This window comes from Colobus angolensis, unplaced genomic scaffold (genome assembly GCF_000951035.1).
Source record: "Colobus angolensis palliatus isolate OR3802 unplaced genomic scaffold, Cang.pa_1.0 Scaffold518, whole genome shotgun sequence".
NCBI lineage: Eukaryota > Metazoa > Chordata > Mammalia > Primates > Cercopithecidae > Colobus > Colobus angolensis.
The window spans coordinates 1,933,556-1,951,662 of record NW_012118688.1 but is presented as its reverse complement, the minus strand read 5'-3'; the positions used below and the strand labels follow the sequence as shown (position 1 = coordinate 1,951,662).

Here is an 18,107-nt window from a genome sequence, read left to right as displayed (position 1 = left end):
ATTCTCTGGAAATGGTTCTAAGGGCATACAACAAATTAAGAAAAATCTTGAAACAAAATCAACTAAAATATAATAAGAAAACCAGTAGTCTGTAGAATTTGAACTAAGAATTCTATCTCCTTCTTCCTTTCAAGCTCAACAAAAAAGAAACTTTGTTTCAGACTGTTTTTGCCAAGAACATAGGGCTCTTCCTTCCCTTGGCTCCCACTTGGAGGCCTATGTTTCTGGGAGGCATGGGACATCAACATTTTCACCTCAGTACATGTTGCTGGGGCTAGGTTCTGGGTAAGTGCAGTTGAGAGACAGTGAGAAGCTCCTTTCTTCTACCCAGCACCCACTCATGGACCGAAGCTCTCACATGAGTGTGGCACTGCTGAAAATACTGAAACCCCAATGGCCCTTGCCCAGTTTGTAAGGTGGTAGTTCCATACTGAGAGAAGCAAGTCAAAAAATCCTGAGGCTATTTTGACCCCTTGCCCACCTAGCACTCAGCTCCGAAAATGGAGGGTTTGTTGAAGAAAAAGTGCACCATTGTCCCCATCTCCAGCTCTAGAGTCATGGATCAGATATTTTCCCTGAGGAGAGAAGCAGGCTTTAAAATGAATAGCTCCTAATCGCTTCCCAAAGTACTGATTTCATTTTCAATAATGTGTGGAGAAATTCAAGTGAAAGTGTGCTCTCAGAAACATTGCCAGTTGTGGTGAAATACAACTGGACGGAGACTAGTAGATCAACAAAGATACAAGCTAAACTATAGGCCTGATAGTTTGCTGGAGAGAACTGGAGAAGGAGACTGCTAGAAGTCCTCCTGGAGTCAGAAAAAATCTCAAACAATGATTTATAGAACTGTTTTCTCAAAGAGGTCTGAAGTTGACTGAATCAGCTTGAAGAGTAATTTATCCAACCCTGTTGCGGGAAGTCACAGACTCTGAATGGAGGGACTGGCTGAAGCCATGGCAGAAGAACATAAATTGTGAAGATTTCATGGACATTTATTAGTTCCCCAAATTAATACTTTTATAATTTCTTATGTCTGTCTTTGCTGCAATCTCTGAACATAAATTGTGAAGATTTCATGGACATTTATCACTTCCCCAATCAATACTCTTGTGATTTCCTATGCCTGTCTTTAATCTCTTAATCCCATCATCATTGTAAGCTGCAGATGTATGTTGCCTCAGGACCCTGTGATGATTGCATTAACTGCACAAATTGTTTAAACAATATGAAATCTGGGCACCTTGAAAAAAGAACAGGATAACAGTGATATTCAGGGAACAAGGGAGATAATCATTAGGTTTGGCTGCCTGAGAGTTCAGCAGAACAGAACCATATTTCTCTTCTTTCAAAAGCAAATAGGAAAAACATGGCTGAATTCTTTTTCTCAGCAAGGGACAGTCCTGAGAAAGAGAATGCGTTCCTAGGGGTAGGTCTCTGAAACGGCCACTCTGGGAATGTCTGTTTTATGGTTGTAGATAAGGGATGAAATAAGCCCAGTCTCCCATAGCGCTCCCATGCTTATTAGGATGAGGAAATTCCCACCTAATAAATTTTGGTCAGACCAGTTGTCTACTCTCAAACCCTGTCTCCTGATAAGATATTATCAATGAAAATGCATGTCCACAACTTCATTAGCATTTTTAGTTTTGCCCCGGTCCTATGATCTCACCCTGCCTCCATTTGTCTTGTGATATTTTATTATCTTGTGAAGTATGTGATCTCTGTGACCCATACCCTATTCGTACACTCCCTCCTCTTTTGAAAATCACTAATAAAAACTTGCTGGTTTTGCGGCTTGGGGGGCATCACGGAACCTGTTGACAAGTGATGTCTCCCCCGGACACTCAGTTTTAAAATTTCTCGCTTTTGTACTCTTTCCCTTTATTTCTCAGACTGGCTGACACTTAGGGAAAATAGAAAAGGACCCATGTTGAAACAATAGGGGCAGTTTCCCCCGATACATCCCCACCCCATGCAGGGAATTTAACAGAAGGGTGTGGTCAGGGAAACACACAGAGAGCCCTGCCAAAACCACTGTAATCCCAGGGTAATTGTGGGCATACAAAAGACTGTGGCCTTTGACAAGCAACATCAGAGCCTTAACACTATGTGTGTGTAGGTTTGAGCAGGGGAAGATACACATTACCAAAATAACCCAGCCAGTCAGTAAAAAAATTAGAAGGGCAAATAGCATTAGCAAACCTGGGGCAGACAGAACCCGTATCTAGAATTGGCATAATATATTGTCTACAATGTCTACCCTATTTCATAAACATTATGAAACACATGAAAAAAAAGTAAGAAGAAAAGTAACAGAGAGTAGAAACTGCCTGTTAGAGTAACTCAGGTATCAGATTGAACAGAAATCAAATTTAAAATAGCCATTATAAATATCTTCAAAGAATTAAAGGAAAGTATAATTAAAGAAGTAAAGGAAAGCATGATGGCAATGTGGCATTGAATAGAGAATATCAACAAATAAACTGAAATTATTAAAAAAAGAAATAAATGGAAATTTTGGAGATGGAAGCTACAATAAGAGAGAGAGAAATTCACTCAAGGGCTTAATAGTAGATTTGAACTGGGGGAAGAAAGAACTAACAAACTTGAAGATTGGTAGACATTACACATTCTGAAGAACAGAGAAAGAAATGAAAAAAAAAAAAGTAAATAGAATCTGACATATGTATGGTAGGCACACCATTAAGTACAACATGTGGGCAATGAAATTACCCGCGAAAAGAAAGGAGAGAGGAAAAATAGGAGAAAAAATGTTCAAAAAATGAAGTGGGTGAGATGAAAGCTGGATCGGGTCACAGAAATTATTCTATATGGTAGCACCAATCCATGCAAACAAATGAAGAGAAATGGAAATACTAAATAGGAAGGTTAAAATATAAAAATTATAGATATATACTTGCTCTTTGTTATGGGCTGAATTTTGTCCCCTCAAACTTCATATTTTGAAGACCTAACCCTGGTATCTCCGAATGTGACTGTATTTGGAGAAAGAGCCTTTAAATAGATAATTAAGTTAAGACCTTCAGGGTGGGTCCTAATCCAATCTGAATTATGTCCTTGTAAGAAGAAGGAAATTTGAAAACACAAAGATACATCAGGGATATACATTCACAGAAAAAAGACCACATGAGAAGACAACTATTTGTAAGCCAAGAAGAAAAGTTTCAGAAGAAAGTAAAAATGACGGCATTTTAATCTTGGACTTCTAACTGCCAGAACTCTGAGAACATAAATTTCTGTAATTTATTCCATCTGATCTGTGGTGTTTTGTTATGGAAGCCCTAGCAAACCAATACACTTTCTCCCAGCTTTCTCAAAGTCATACAAATTATATAAAATAACAATTATAGCAATATATTGTTGGGTGTGTAATATTGATATAATATGTATGACAATAACACCAGGAAAAGAAGAGAAAGGGAATAGAGCTATATAAGAGTAACACTTTGTGAATCTTACTGGAATTAAGCTAGTATATATCTGAAGTTGATTATGACAAGTAAAAATGTCTATGGTAAACTCCAGTGCAATCATTAAGAAAACAAATTCAAAAATATATTGAAAAAGCCATTAGAAATTAAAATCCTGCATTGAAAAATAGACACTATTATTAAAAAAAAGAAGTCATGGACTAATAGAGAAACAAACAAAAAGACATACAATATAGCAAACTAAATGGAAATTGGCAAAAGTAAAACCAACTGTGTCAATAATAACAAATTTGCGAATTGATTAAATAATGCAATCAAAAGCAGTGATTAATTTAATATATACATACAATACAATATTATTCTGACTAAAAAAAAGAGGAAGTCTTGCATCTGTAACAACGTGGATGAACCTGGAGGACATTATGCTAAGTGAAATAAGTCACAGAATTACAAATATGCATAATTCCATTGATACGAAGTGTTTATACTAGTTAAACTCATAGAAGCGAAGAAGGCCATCATGACTGACGGTAGCTATGGGTTTAGGGAAATGGAGAGTTGTTGTTCAATGGGTATAAAGTTTCAACTGTAATATTAGATGAATAAGTTCTAGACATCGACTGTAAAATATTGTGCCAATAGTTAACAATATCATACACTTCAAAATATAAGAGGGTAGATATCATGCTCAGTGGTTTTCCCAAAAAGCAAACAAACAAACAAACCAGAAAACAAAGGGACTCAAGAGAACTCTGGGAGGAAATTTCTGTTCCTTTGATTATGGTAATGGTATCATGGGTGTTTGCACATGTTTAAACTCATCAAAATGTACACAGTAAATACCTGCAGTTCTGTCATATCAATGTTATCTTAATTAAGCTGTTAAAACAAAACAAGTCCAGGCATGGTGGCTCACGCCTGTAATCCCAGCACCTTGGGAGGCCAAGGCGGGTGGATCATGAGGTCAGGAGATCGAGACCATCCTGGCTAACTCAGTGAAACCCCGTCTCTCCTAAAAACACAAAAAATTAGCCAGGTGTGGTGGCGGGCGCCTGTAGTCCCAGCTACTCAGGAGGCTGAGGCAGGAGAATGATGTGAACCCGGGAGGCAGAGCTTGCAGTGAGCTGAGATCGTGCCACTGCACTCCAACCTGGGCGACAGAGCGAGACTCCGTCTCAACAACAACAACAACAATAAAAACAAGAACAAGAACAAAACAAAATCCCCAAATCTGACCATATGCTATATAAAGGAGACATACTTTAGACTGACAGATAAAAATAGATTGAAAGTAAAAGGACGAAAAATTATATATCATACATACAACCACAAGAATGTTGAAGTAGCTATACTAATAGAAGACATGATAGAATTTAAAACAAATATTGTAACTATAGATAGAGACATTTTATATGAACAATCAGGAAGATAAAATTACTATAAATATACATTCACTGAATTTTAGAGCACCAAAAGACAGAAAGTAAAACTGACATAAGTGAAGGGAGAAATGAAGAGATCAACATTAATAGTTCGATAGTTAAATACTGCCCTTTTAATTATGAATAGAAAAATTTAGGCAGAAAATCTACAAGAAAATATAAGTCTTATACAATACTATAAACCAACTAAAATTAAGAGACACCTATAGAACAATTTACTTAACAACAGCAAAATACAGATTCTTCTTATGAGCATTTCACAGTATGGACCTTATGCCATAAAACAAACCTTGATAAATTTAAAATGATTTAAATAATACAAAGTATGCTCTCTAACTTAAATGGAGTAAAATTCGTGACAGAAAAGTTGAAAATTAACAAACATGGGGAAATTAAACAACATACTTCCAAATAACTGGTGGGTTAGCAAGAAATCAAAAAGAAATTTAAAATATTTTAAGATTGCTGGGCATGGTGGCTGATACCTGTAATCCCAGCACTTTGGGAGGCCAAGGTGGGTGGATCACCTGAGGTCAAGAGTTCAAGACCAGCCTGGCCAATATGGTGAAACCCCGTCTCTACTACAAATACAAAAATTTGCTGGGTGTGGTGGTGGGTGCCTGTAATCCCATCAACTTGGGAGGCTGAGGCAGGAGAATCACTTGAACCTGGGAGGTGGAGGTTGCAGTGAGCTGAGATCGCACCATTGCACTTCAGCCTGGGGGCAAGAGCAAAACTCTGTCTCAAAAATAATAATAATAATAATAATTTAAGATTAATGAAAATAAAAATAACATATTCCAAAACATATGAGATGAAGCTCAAGCAGTCCGTAGAGATAAATATGTAGATAAAAATGCCTCTATGAAAAAAACTCATAATAATAATCTAAATTTTCACCTTAAGAAGCGAGAAAAAAAAGGCATCTAAACACAAAGCAAATAGAAGGAAATAAGTAATATCCAAAAAAAATTTAGTGCAGAAATAAAATAGAGGACAGAAAAACAATAGAGAACACCAAGGAAAGCAGAAGGAATTTTTTGAAAAGAACAATGAAATGACAAATTATTACCTGGACTGATCAAGAATATAAACAAGAAGAATTAAATGACTAAAATAAGGGATAGAAGGAGGAACATCACTATTAACCTTTCAGAAATTAAAAAAGATTATAAGGGAATACTCTGAAAGCCTCTGTGCCAGCAAATTAGATGACTTAGAAGAAATGCAAAAATTTCTGGAATAAAATAGCAAAACTGATTTGAGAAGAAATAGAAAATCTGAACAGGCTCGTAACAAAGAGATGGAATTAGTAATTATAGAAACTTCCACAAAGCAAAGCTCAGAACCAGGTTGCTTCACCTGTGAATTATATCAAACACTCAAATAATTAATACCAGTCATTCACAAACTTTTCCAAACAACAGCATAGAAGGTGACATTTCAGAAATAATTCTATAACGTTAATATTAATCATACAAAAACAGACAAATCACTGAAAAAGGCAATTACACTATTAAATATTATAATTACACAGGAAAAATCCTCAACAAAATACTGTACTAGCAAACTAAACCTTATAAAATACAAAATCAAAAAACTAGCATTATAGAGCATGAAATAGTGGTGTTTTGCAAAAGAAGACTGGGGGAATCACCAATCTGGGAGTGAGGCGTGGAAATCAACAACCTGGACAGCTAATCCTGTCTCTGTTAAATATAGACTGGATTGCCTTATTTGTTCAAAGTAATGTGAAATTTTGGTAAGACATGATCAGTTTTTGCCACTTATGCATACAATATTGGGGAATATGTGGGGATTTTTTATTTTATTTTAAAGTATGTTTAATATGAGACTGCTAATAATAACCAATTCAATCATTTGTAATATTAAAAACTGGGTCACTTGTTATATTGGTTATAACTTAAAAATAGTTTCTATATTAATTAATTGGTCAAATTCCTTCTTATTCAATCTATTTTATTATGTTAAAATTTCAAATATAATATATGCCTCTTGCACAACATTGATTTTACACATTTTGAGATTGGTTTTATATTTTTGAGTTTATTTGTCCATTGCCTAAGTTTGCAGGACATATTCATATAAGGAAGGATATAGTTAAAATCACTTGATTAACAATTTTGCTTCCTATCAAACCACAAACCCCTCACAAGCATTAACCATTTTAATTAAATCTGAGATATAACATAAAGACATGCTAAAATATTACTGTTATTTGAGAAATACGTATCTGTAATATTCTCCCAATTTCTGGAATATCCAGATTTTCTTTCTGCTTTAACGCTAGAATGTAAGACTAAATTTGTTTGATCCTGTTTTTCTCTGAGGAACTGCAGTCATTTGGCCTACTTACGGGCATACTTTAGTACTGTGTTAACACACCTCATATCCTAAAATTTTGTGTTCCTTATACTCCAATGTATCACTTTAATAAAATTGCACTCAATCATATTCTCTCTCACATGCACTGGGGAACCAGGTATTTACAAATCACTGTTTCAAAACAATATTTTTTTTTAACAAAATGACCAAAATTACTAGTAAGAAATTACCAAAATCCTTTACATACAGTGATTAAAAGAACTAGAAATTATCAAATAGTAAAATAATAAGCATATTATAACTTCCAGTTTCAATATAAGTATCATAAAAATCTGATACCTAAAGCTGGAAAAAACAGAGTTCCTAGTTTAATCAGCACAGAAGGTATCATCTTCCATCTTCTTCCTCAATGTGGTGTACATTTCCAGGAAGTTACTTTTCTATTTTGTCTTTAAATAATACTTGAAAATTTTATTGTCTTTTCATCACACATATGTATTTTTGTTATTATTGTTAAATCTTAAGGTGAACACATGCACATTGATTGTGCAGTGTAAATTAGTTATGATGCTCTAAGTAAAAATATTTTTTCTGCTTAAATCTATATTTTAATTTTGGACATGTATAGAATAAAATTAGAAGTAAAAAGTCTATTAACTATATATATATTTTAAAAATTGAAAGAACACTGAATTTCAACAAACAACTTGCAGACAAAACTCATAAATTTAGTATGATCATTTCAGTAAAATTGATTCACTTTCATTAGTTGTTTAAGTTTCTCCGATGGTGCTTAGAAGTTTGTAGGAATGTGAACACATGTAATTTCTGCTCGAAATGGTTCATGTTGAAGGGATTAAGAAAATTACGGCCAGGTGCAGTGGTTCACGCCTGTAATCCCAGCACTTTGGGAGGCTGAGGTGGGTGGATCATGAGGTCAAGAGATACAGACCATCCTGGCCAACATGGTGAAACCCCATCTCTACTAAAAATACAAAAATAAGCTGAGTATGGTGGCGGGCACCTCTAGTCCCAGCTACTCAGGAGGCTGAGGCAGGAGAATTGCTTGACCTGGAAGGTGGAGGTTGCAGTGAGCCAAGATGGCGCCACTGCACTGCAGCCTGACCACAGAGCAAGACTCCATCTCAAAAAAAAAAGAAAAAAGAAAAAAGAAAAGAAAAAGAAAGAAAGAAAATTACATATGTCTCTTTAGAGTGGAGATAGCTAATTGTAATGAATTTACACCAAAACAATAACTTACTTGAAGTCCCCAGCAGTATGGAAGGGGTTTTTCACATTCACAGTGAATTGATGAAATTGATAACACGGGCTTTCACATTTTATAATGTCCTAAAGTAAAAAAATAAAATCTTACCACATGATAATAACAAAAAATGAAGTTTCTGAATTATAAAATATAATCTTAAAAATCTATAAACCATCTATTTAATATTACACTGACAATAATTCCAACTATCAAAAGAAATTCCATGGAGAAAAACTTTCTAGGTATTCTACAGTTTCAGAAAGATTATTTTATCATTTTATTTTATTTTGTTTTTATTATCTAATCTGCTTCCCAGTGAGTTAAGACCATATGGGGGCAAATGGGGAAGTAAACAGTTGCATGTCTACCCCAGAACCACCAATGACAGGCTAAGCCCAGCCATATCTCTTAGCCACATGTGACAAAACAATGTCTTGTTTCAGATAATTTGTGTGAGAGGGTTGGGAAACGTACATGTTCATTATTCAGGAGGAAATAAGATCACACATAGGAAGTGCCAAATGCCCACTTCCTGTTCTGAGCATCACTGTCTCAAAAGGCAGTCTGTCCATATGAGCATCTCAGTGTCCTCAACAACGGGCCATCACTCGACCATCCTACAATCATTTTCTCTACTTACCACTCTTGCCCTGCACACCTAAATTCTTTATAATCCATTTGGAAATCTAATGAATTTACTTATTCTGTACCATACATACATGGTAGAAATGAATATTTAGAAGAGATAATGGCTACAAAAAGTCAATCATCATAATGTCACAACCATTTCATAAAGATTTAAAAATCTCTCTTCCCCACCCTTTGAAATAGAAACACTTAGAACTCTATCTGGAACATCGTCATTTCTCAATAAATGCCAGCATTAGCCTTATCTTTACAATAGATTTGATCCACAGGACACACAAGATAAACTGATGAAAGTTCCTGCCAGAGTACAGGAAAGTCCTTTTTTACTGCATAAACTATCAACCCTTAGTCTAGCAAAAACACAGACACAGGCCCAGAACTGCTTTAACTTAAATCACAAGTATCCATGGCACAGGGATGACTCAAGAAACAGCTGCCTAAAGATAAAACGTAGAACAATAACCATGCTTTTGATACTCCATGGTCTGGTAAGAGAAGCAGAGGCATAGTAGGTAAATTTTACTTACAATGTCTTTAAAATCGAGGACTTTGCCTTTAAGAGCGAAAGTCATCGTAATTCCTCTTACTGCATTCTTGGGTTTTGAAATTAATAGTAGTGAAGCTTCAGCAGGACAAAGAAAGCGACTGGTGAATTTCAGAGTGACATTAATTTCGTTTCTATTTAGTGAAAGATAAAAGAGAAAATGTTTTAACAAAAAAAGACAGCTTACAAGCATTTGTTTAATGTAGACCATGTGTCTAGTGCCTACATCCCCCTGCAAGGTACTCACTTCAGCTGCAGTTCTCAAGAAGCCTACAACCTAGTTATTATCATCGGTTAAGCTATCGTAATATATTTTGTAAAACCTGAAGTTAACTTTCAAATATATAATCTCTCAAATAAAGGATTTTCTAACAGCAAGCTACAGGAAACTATGTATGAATTGTTTTGAGGGAAATTCATAGGACATTTTGTGCTACTGTTTAGGCAAATACTTTGTCATGTCACTGGTCTCTGGTAACATGGGGAAATGTTAAGAAAGTAAGAATTCAAAAAATGCATAAAGTCATTACTGAAAATAACATTCAAAACTCATAACCAAATCATGGCAGATAATAATAGCGTTTAATTAATTACAGAAAGGAATAAGGAAAATATTTTCACCTTCCTTAATGTTCAATCTGGCAGTCTAAGACATAGTATAATGGTGATTTGGAGGAGATTCCATTCACCAGTCTGTAGGAACGCGACTGCACCATCGTACCCAGCAACCTTGCATGAGTCCACATAGGCCCCATATGCACTGTAAAAATGCAGCTGACAAAAATCTTGGCAGAAACCCCATGATCCTCCTGCAATTATAAGAGCATGGAGGGTCATGAATTGTTGCTCTGGGAACATTTCTCACTTGACCCCCTAAATTTCCTTGAGAGACTGTCACCAGACAGTTTATCATTGCTTCCTGGATCGTGATGAGGTATGAGACTTGCTTCCTTACTCCTTTAAGGGTAGAGTTACAGGCCATGAAGCTTAATGACAGCATGAATTTGGATCCTCAGCAAGAGGGTGTCTTACCATCCATAAGGCAGTGATCTGACCCGTTTTATTTTGATATTGCCCTGTACAAGGGACATGTGAATCTGGTACCTTTGATTACTCATGCTTTCACTATTTAAATAAGTAATACACTCTAAATTAAACAATGGACTCTCTATTTTGTTATTGGATCAATCTTTCAGTCTTGCCTTGCCTTGATACAGCTGTAGGTGATAAAAGTTGGGGACATTTTATCTTTGCTTTTCCTTTGGTTTTCAGCATGGTTATCATTATATATCCTATAACAGTCATTTTTTTTTTTTTTTTTTTGAGACTGAGTCTCGCTCTATCGCCCAGGCTGGAGTGCAGTGGCCGGATCTCAGCTCACTGCAAGCTCCGCCTCCCGGGTTTACGCCATTCTCCTGCCTCAGCCTCCCGAGTAGCTGGGACTACAGGCGCCCGCCACCTCGCCTGGCTAGTTTTTTGTATTTTTTAGTAGAGACGGGGTTTCACGGTGTTAGCCAGGGTGGTCTCAATCTCCTGACCTCGTGATCCACCCGTCTCGGCCTCCCAAAGTGCTGGGATTACAGGCTTGAGCCACCGTGCCCGGCCAACAGTTATTCTTTTGTATCAACTACTACCTATTATCTTCGCTTAGAATACACATATTTAAGAATGGATATAGGAATAGATTCCCTTGGTGTCAAACATTGACCTAACTGCGCCAGAACTTTTGTGCAGTTGCTGTTGAATGGGTGAGACTAGGAAGAAACAAGGCGTGAGATGAATAAGGGGCTTTCAAAAGCAATAGAAACGTTCTCAAAATAGTTTTGTAGGGAAAATTACAGCTCACATCTTGCAGGAGTGGGGGTTATTTTAATTTAGATATGTGTCCTCAACAATTTCAGTTTTGTGCAAAAGGACTCTTATGAAAACTCATCGGCATGAATTTAACTGAGAACAAAGAACATTTGACCTTGAGGATTTTTTCCGGGTATACAGGCTCAAATTATTTATTGAGATAACAGTGAGTGATTTAGAGTATTTCCAGTTATTCTAAAGTACATCACTATATAAGATCATTTATCCATTAATTCATTCATGCGATTGATATTTTTAGATAACTTATAATGTTCCAGGCACTCTTTTAGGTTTCTGAGATAACAGCAATTAGAAAAAAAAGCAAACAAACAAACAAACAAAAAAACACTATTCCTGCTCCCCTGGATAGTACATATGGTAGGACATGGCCAACGTTCTACCATCACAAAATAAATGTGAAAATTACAAATTATATAGGTGCTGTGAGAGCATATAATGGGGAGTGTGATATAGTCTGAAAGGTCAGAGAAAGTGATATATTAGGTGGAATGTGAAGGATGAGAATGAGTTAACTAGATTGAAAAGGGGATGAAAGAAGGCATCCAAAGCTTCTGTTATGTGGAATTAAAATGTGTTTGAATAACTAATCAAAGGCCAGTAATGCTAAATCTTAGCAAGCAATAGGGGTGATGATGCAAGATACAGCCAACAGCAAGCTGTGAAATCATAGTGACTGTCACAAAAGTGAAAGTGTACTTTGGACCATGTTAAGCATATTCAATCTATATCCAAATGTTGAGATGGGAAGCTGTTTAAATATTTTAAGCACCTTTTAAAATTTCTGTTAAAGGTTTAAATTTCTGTTAAAAATTAGCTGTCATTCTAATACAGGGGTTAGATTTCAGACAAGATTTTTAGGAGTCTATGGTGGCAGTCTAGTATAAAGATGATATTACATTAAATCGGGGTGGAATAGGTGAAGAAGGGAAAAGATACAAGGTTTATGACACAATTGGTAAAATCAATAGGATCTGGTAATGGATTGGATCTCCATGGAAGCTGATGAAAAGAGAAGCATTCACGAATGACCATCAGCTAAAGAACACGCATTTAATGAAGGAGTTTATGAACCTATACTTAAGTTTTATGAAATACATTTCAAAATAGAGTATTCTTTTATGAGATAAATAGCTGGTTCCATGAACAACCTTCTCTTAAGTATAGGTAATTATTTTTTAAATTTTGTAGTTATATTGAAGCATGTAAATGACCAGCATTCTTTTCTGAATTTGTTAGAAACTTCAGAATCAAATGTGTAGTCTATTTCAAGTAAGTTTCCTAAGTCTCCAGGCATTTCTATCACAACTATAGGCTTCATTTTAATGATTTTACCATTTATTTTCTTTTTGCTCCAATTGCCTTTCCCTGATATTTTTTAAAAAAACTTCCTTGATATTACATATACATTGTAAGCTGTTTCAATTTAGCCTTTGGAATAGACGGAGAATAAATATACAACACATCAATGTCAGTGCACATATGGCTCAATGAAAATAATGAGAAAAAAAAGACTGGTTTTCTAAATTTATACTTTCACTTTTATGACAATCACTCTATGGTTATAGGTACATTTAGTCATAAAGTTAAATGCAGAAATAAATATGTTTGTTTATGTGCTGGTGTAGCTGTTTAACATTTTCTATATAAATAATATGTCTGATAATTTAAATCCATAGCTGGCAGAAAGAGACATTATTAACTGTGATCTAGACAGTATCTAACAAAGAATGTGGCACACATAGATATATAATTATATAATATCTTATAATGATAAAATTACTCATTTTTTTTGTTTAGGAAAACAAAATATTTTCTGAGTCGTATTTGTAAAAACCAAATCCTATGAAATTATTTAGCCTAGCTAAAGAGAGCCACCTAAAATAACAGCTACCTAAAATAATTTTATTTCAAGCCTATAAAATAAAATGCATTTAGATAAGTGAGTAGTTGTTTTTTATATGTATTCAGAATTAAGCATTACTTCTTCTGGGAAACTTTCCTTGGTTTCCTCAAGCGTGGGCAGGCACTTCTTTTTTCAGTTTTCATCTAGTTCTATATGCACATAATAAATAAAATAATTATTTAATTATTTCTTCATTATGTATTTGCTTGCTTGGCATTGTGATAGATTGTAAGCATTTGTGAGTAGTGTTGACAAATTTTAATTTTTGAGTCACCAGTACTCCAACTCGAGGCAGTCATCCTTATTAATCGCTTCCTATAAGTTCCATTATGGTACAAGGTGTTTTGCCTACATAATCACATTTATTACTGACAGCACTGTGGGTAAATAGTCTTATCCACATTTTTCAAATAAGGAAACTGAGGCTGGATCATAGAGCCTGTACATGTCAAGACTGAAACACAACATTTAATTGTTAAATGATATGAGAGAAGTTCTAAACCACAATGGCATCTGAAACCCAGATTCATCATTCATTTTCCTAAGAAAAATCTCATGAAAATTATAATAAAGAGATTTTCAAAACACAGCTGGTTAGAGGAAACCATCACCACATAAAGGGCAAGATGGGGTTCAGACAACCCTACTCCCTTCAATGCCATTATAAAATGTCAGACAATTGGGCATAAAAGCAGTATGTTTTTTCACACTAATGTGAAGCCTACCAGTTGACATACCTGTGCACATACAGTTAAGAAATTCACTTTTCTATTGCCATGTTATTACATATGAATGAATAACCATGTGTCAGGAGGCATTTGAGCAAATCTTTTAACAGGGAACACTAAGATCAAGGTAAATAAAGCAAGTGACTTTAGAGAAAATTCAGGGATAGATGAGAACATAAAAGTCAGAGACAATTATGAAGATATGGTACCTCAATTTAAGAAGAGGATGTCACAAGATAGAAACAGCCAGAGAACAAGTGCTCTTAGCAATTTATATATATATAAATTAATATATATATGAACCAGAACTCAGACCCTTGCCAGACACTGAATCTGCTAGCGCCTGGATCCCTTGGACTTCTCAGACTCCAGAACTATGAGAAATAAATTTCTGTTGTCTTTAAGCTACCTATTTTATGTTTTATTGTTATAGCACCCTGAATGGACTAAGATGGCAAATTAGTATTGAGAAGTGGATGGAGGTGCTGCTGTAACAAACACCTAAAATGCCAAAGTGGCTTTGGAACTGGGTAATAGGTAGGGGCTGGAAGAACTATGAGGTGTATGCTACAAAAAAAAAAAAAAAAAAGCCAACATTACCATATAAAGGCCACAAAGGGTGATTATGGTGAAGGCTCAAGAGAATACAGCTATAGATATTTTTATATAGTAAATGTTTAATAAATATTAAGCATGTTAATATTTACATACAATGCCTGTATTATGTAAACACATAAGTATGCATATGTTATAAGAAACCTATGTGTGCCTATGAAAAGACTGGAAAGAAATGAACTAATAAATTGTGTTTGACGTAATTCTAGGTGATTTTTGCTATCCTGTTTATTTTTCTATAACTCAAATTTTCTACAGTGCACATTTATAATTTTATAATTTATAATAAAAGTGTTAAAGGTGTGGATTGGCTTCTATTGAACCCAGGAAGCAGAGGCTGCACTTAGCCAAGATTGTGCCACTGTACTCCAGCCTGGGCGACAGACTGAAACTCAGTCTCAATAAATAAAAAATTAATTAAAATAAAATAAAATATATATATTTTTAAAGTTATATACATACATGATTTTAGAACGCACTGGTTTCAGTTTCCTGCAGGAAACGGAATGGTAGTACACAACAAAACCAACTTACAGTCTTATTTCTATGACCCATATGCATAAAAAACAAATTAAAATTAAATGCATACATAAAACAGCTGTTTTATGTTGTTAGAATTGTTTCAACAACTTTGGTGAGGAACTGTAGAAACACATGAATATTTGTCTGACTCTGGGTGACAATCATTTCATTAAATATCTATCAATAGTAAAATCAAAGTCACATTTTATAATTATAACACTTATTAAATCTTTGGGGTTGATACGTCTGATAATGTAAAATTAAAAAAAAAATACTTACCTTGGAGAAATTGTCACAACATTCCCTTTTTGGGAGAGGGAGAAGTCAGCAGCATCTCTTCCAACAATTCTAGCATTATACACTAAGTTTTGCGAGCTGGAATTTTTCAGTAGAATCTATGTAGAAGTAGAAGAGGATATAAATAAGATTATAAAATTAAAAACTATGCAACTATATCATTTCTTATTTTTATCAAAGATAGCAATACATTTTAGTCATAAATATAGTTATTCATAATGTACACCAACTGCAGAAAGCCAGAATTTGTATTTTAAAATAACAACTACACACACACATACACACACACACACACACACACACACACACACACACACACACATACAGTTTAGCTGAAGTGGGCAAAGAGAAGGAGCTTTCAACAAAGGGAATTACAAATGCAAAAGCGTCTTATCACCAGTGATTTGAAGATCAAAATTTTCAGCTTAGATTTTATTTTTATTGCAAAGGAAAACCATTGGTGAATTTTTAAAAGGGAGCTTATATATCCAATTTACAAAAAGGATACTCTGGCTGCTCAGTGTAGAAAGTATTATAAGGAGTATAGATTTAAAAACAGTTTCAGGCTGAATATAATGGTGGCCTAGTCTAGATGTGGTAGTTCAACGAAGGGTTGGCTGTCTCTTTCCTCCTGATCCAGAGACGTGGGGAGCATTAGAAAATGAGTTGCTTTATTACAAAAGAGTACTTCTTGAAAAATGTGAGTACACAAAGTGTTTATATAAAATATAATGGAGATTCAAAAAACAATCTTTAGGAATACTGACAAAGATTTTCTTCTCAACCACACTCCAGTAAGGCTTGTCTGAGCTCTTTTATAACTAGGCCTTGCCTTTGGGCATGTCCTCAAGTGCCCAATTTTAGCAAGAATCCTGCTAAATCAGTTTAGCCAGAATTCCACAACTTCAGTATTTAATCACCCTTGATATCTAACCAAATGCCGCATCTCCTGCCATCGCTCAGGTAATGTATGATCACCCTGGCCTTCCTTTAGCAAAAATCTTACATTGGTTTAGCCAGAATCCCCCCTTACCCATATCCTGTCTTACCTTTCCTCTTAGTCATTTCCCACCCACTGATCTCCATCCTGCTCCTTGGCTATAAATTCTGACTTTTCCTTGTTTTATTTCGAGTTGAGCTCAATCTCTCTCCTCTACTGCAAAACTGCTTTGCAGTGGTCCCTAAACCTATCATAATAGTCCTGAATAAAGTCTGCCTTACCATTTTAACAAGTGTCATGAATTTTTTTTTTTCTTTAACAAGATGCCAAGGTATCACCAAAAGTTCTGACCCAGAGCATGGTGAACATGGGGAAAAGGATAATTGGTCAAATTAGAGTGAATAAAAGGTCACTGAAAATTATGAAGTTCAGGACCTATAGTCACAGATACTCGAAGAGTGAAAAAGTAGCAGTAGGTATGGTTATAGTGAGTCATAAGGAATATGGTGAAAATCTGGTGAAAGATTAATTACTTTCCTAGTTCAATGGGAACTTTGGTAACCAACAGAACAAGTGTTTTGTTGCTAAAGCATTTTCAACTTTAGTTTCTCTAAGGATTTGGAGGCCTCATGTTTTCAAATACTTAAAGACATCACTAATGGGGGCAAGACCCCCACTATAGTGTGGTAATCTTTTTGTATATACATACATACATACAAATGTATGTATTTCAAATATTCATTAACAGACCAAGTGATTTTAAGTCCCAGAGAGCTAATTCCTATTGTTTTGGAAGGAAATGTTGAAAATTATAGTAGATTTGTTGTGAACCGTTTAGATCATAAGGAAGCCATTCATTCTCACTATGTCATACATATCATACATATGACACAACAGTATTGGACACATCTGTGGTCAGACAGTCATACCATCCAACTCCAGGATTTCACGTAGGGGTAATGAGGAGTAGATAGGAAGAAGAGCTAGCTGTTTAAAGGAACCAAGGAAAGTTTTAAAGTCTTAATTCCTTTTTGGCAATGACAGACATTGTTTATTGTGCTTCTGTGTAAATTTCGTTTCAAAAAGGAAAACAAAATTCAACTCCTTTTGAATGTCTCAGAAAATCACTGCACCCTGGGTTTTTTCACTGACCACTAATTTTTTGTACTTGTCCTAGTATTCTGTTTCTATTATTTGCCCATAGTTATAGAAATACTTTTTCACACTTTGGAAGGCTGAGGAGGGTGGATCACCTGAGGTCAGGAGTTCAAGACCAGCCTGGCCAACATGATGAAACTCCGTCTGTACTAAAAATACAAAAAAATTAGCTGGGCATGGTGGCAGGCACCTGTAATCCCAGCTACTCAGGAGGCTGAGGCAGGAGAATCGCTTGAACCTGGGAAGGCGTAGGTTGCAGTGAGCCGGGATGGTGCCACTGCACTCCAGCCTGGGCAACAAGAGTGAAACTCAGAAAGGAAAGAAAGGAAGAAAGGAAGGAAGGAAGGAAGGAAGGAAGGAAGGAAGGAAG

General features: G+C 35.3%; 1 protein-coding gene across 1 annotated transcript in view; it reads right to left on the bottom strand.

Moving 5' to 3' along the window:
* CFAP47 (cilia and flagella associated protein 47) overlaps window positions 1-18,107 on the bottom strand; it is a 455,808-nt gene that overhangs the window by 212,505 nt on the left and 225,196 nt on the right. The window contains exons 37-39 of the mRNA XM_011960616.1: window positions 15,622-15,737; window positions 9,683-9,833; window positions 8,502-8,590 (exon numbers count right to left, since the gene is read on the bottom strand). Of these exons, the coding sequence (XP_011816006.1) occupies window positions 8,502-8,590; window positions 9,683-9,833; window positions 15,622-15,737 (356 nt within the window). The remainder of the gene's footprint in view (window positions 1-8,501; window positions 8,591-9,682; window positions 9,834-15,621; window positions 15,738-18,107) is intronic.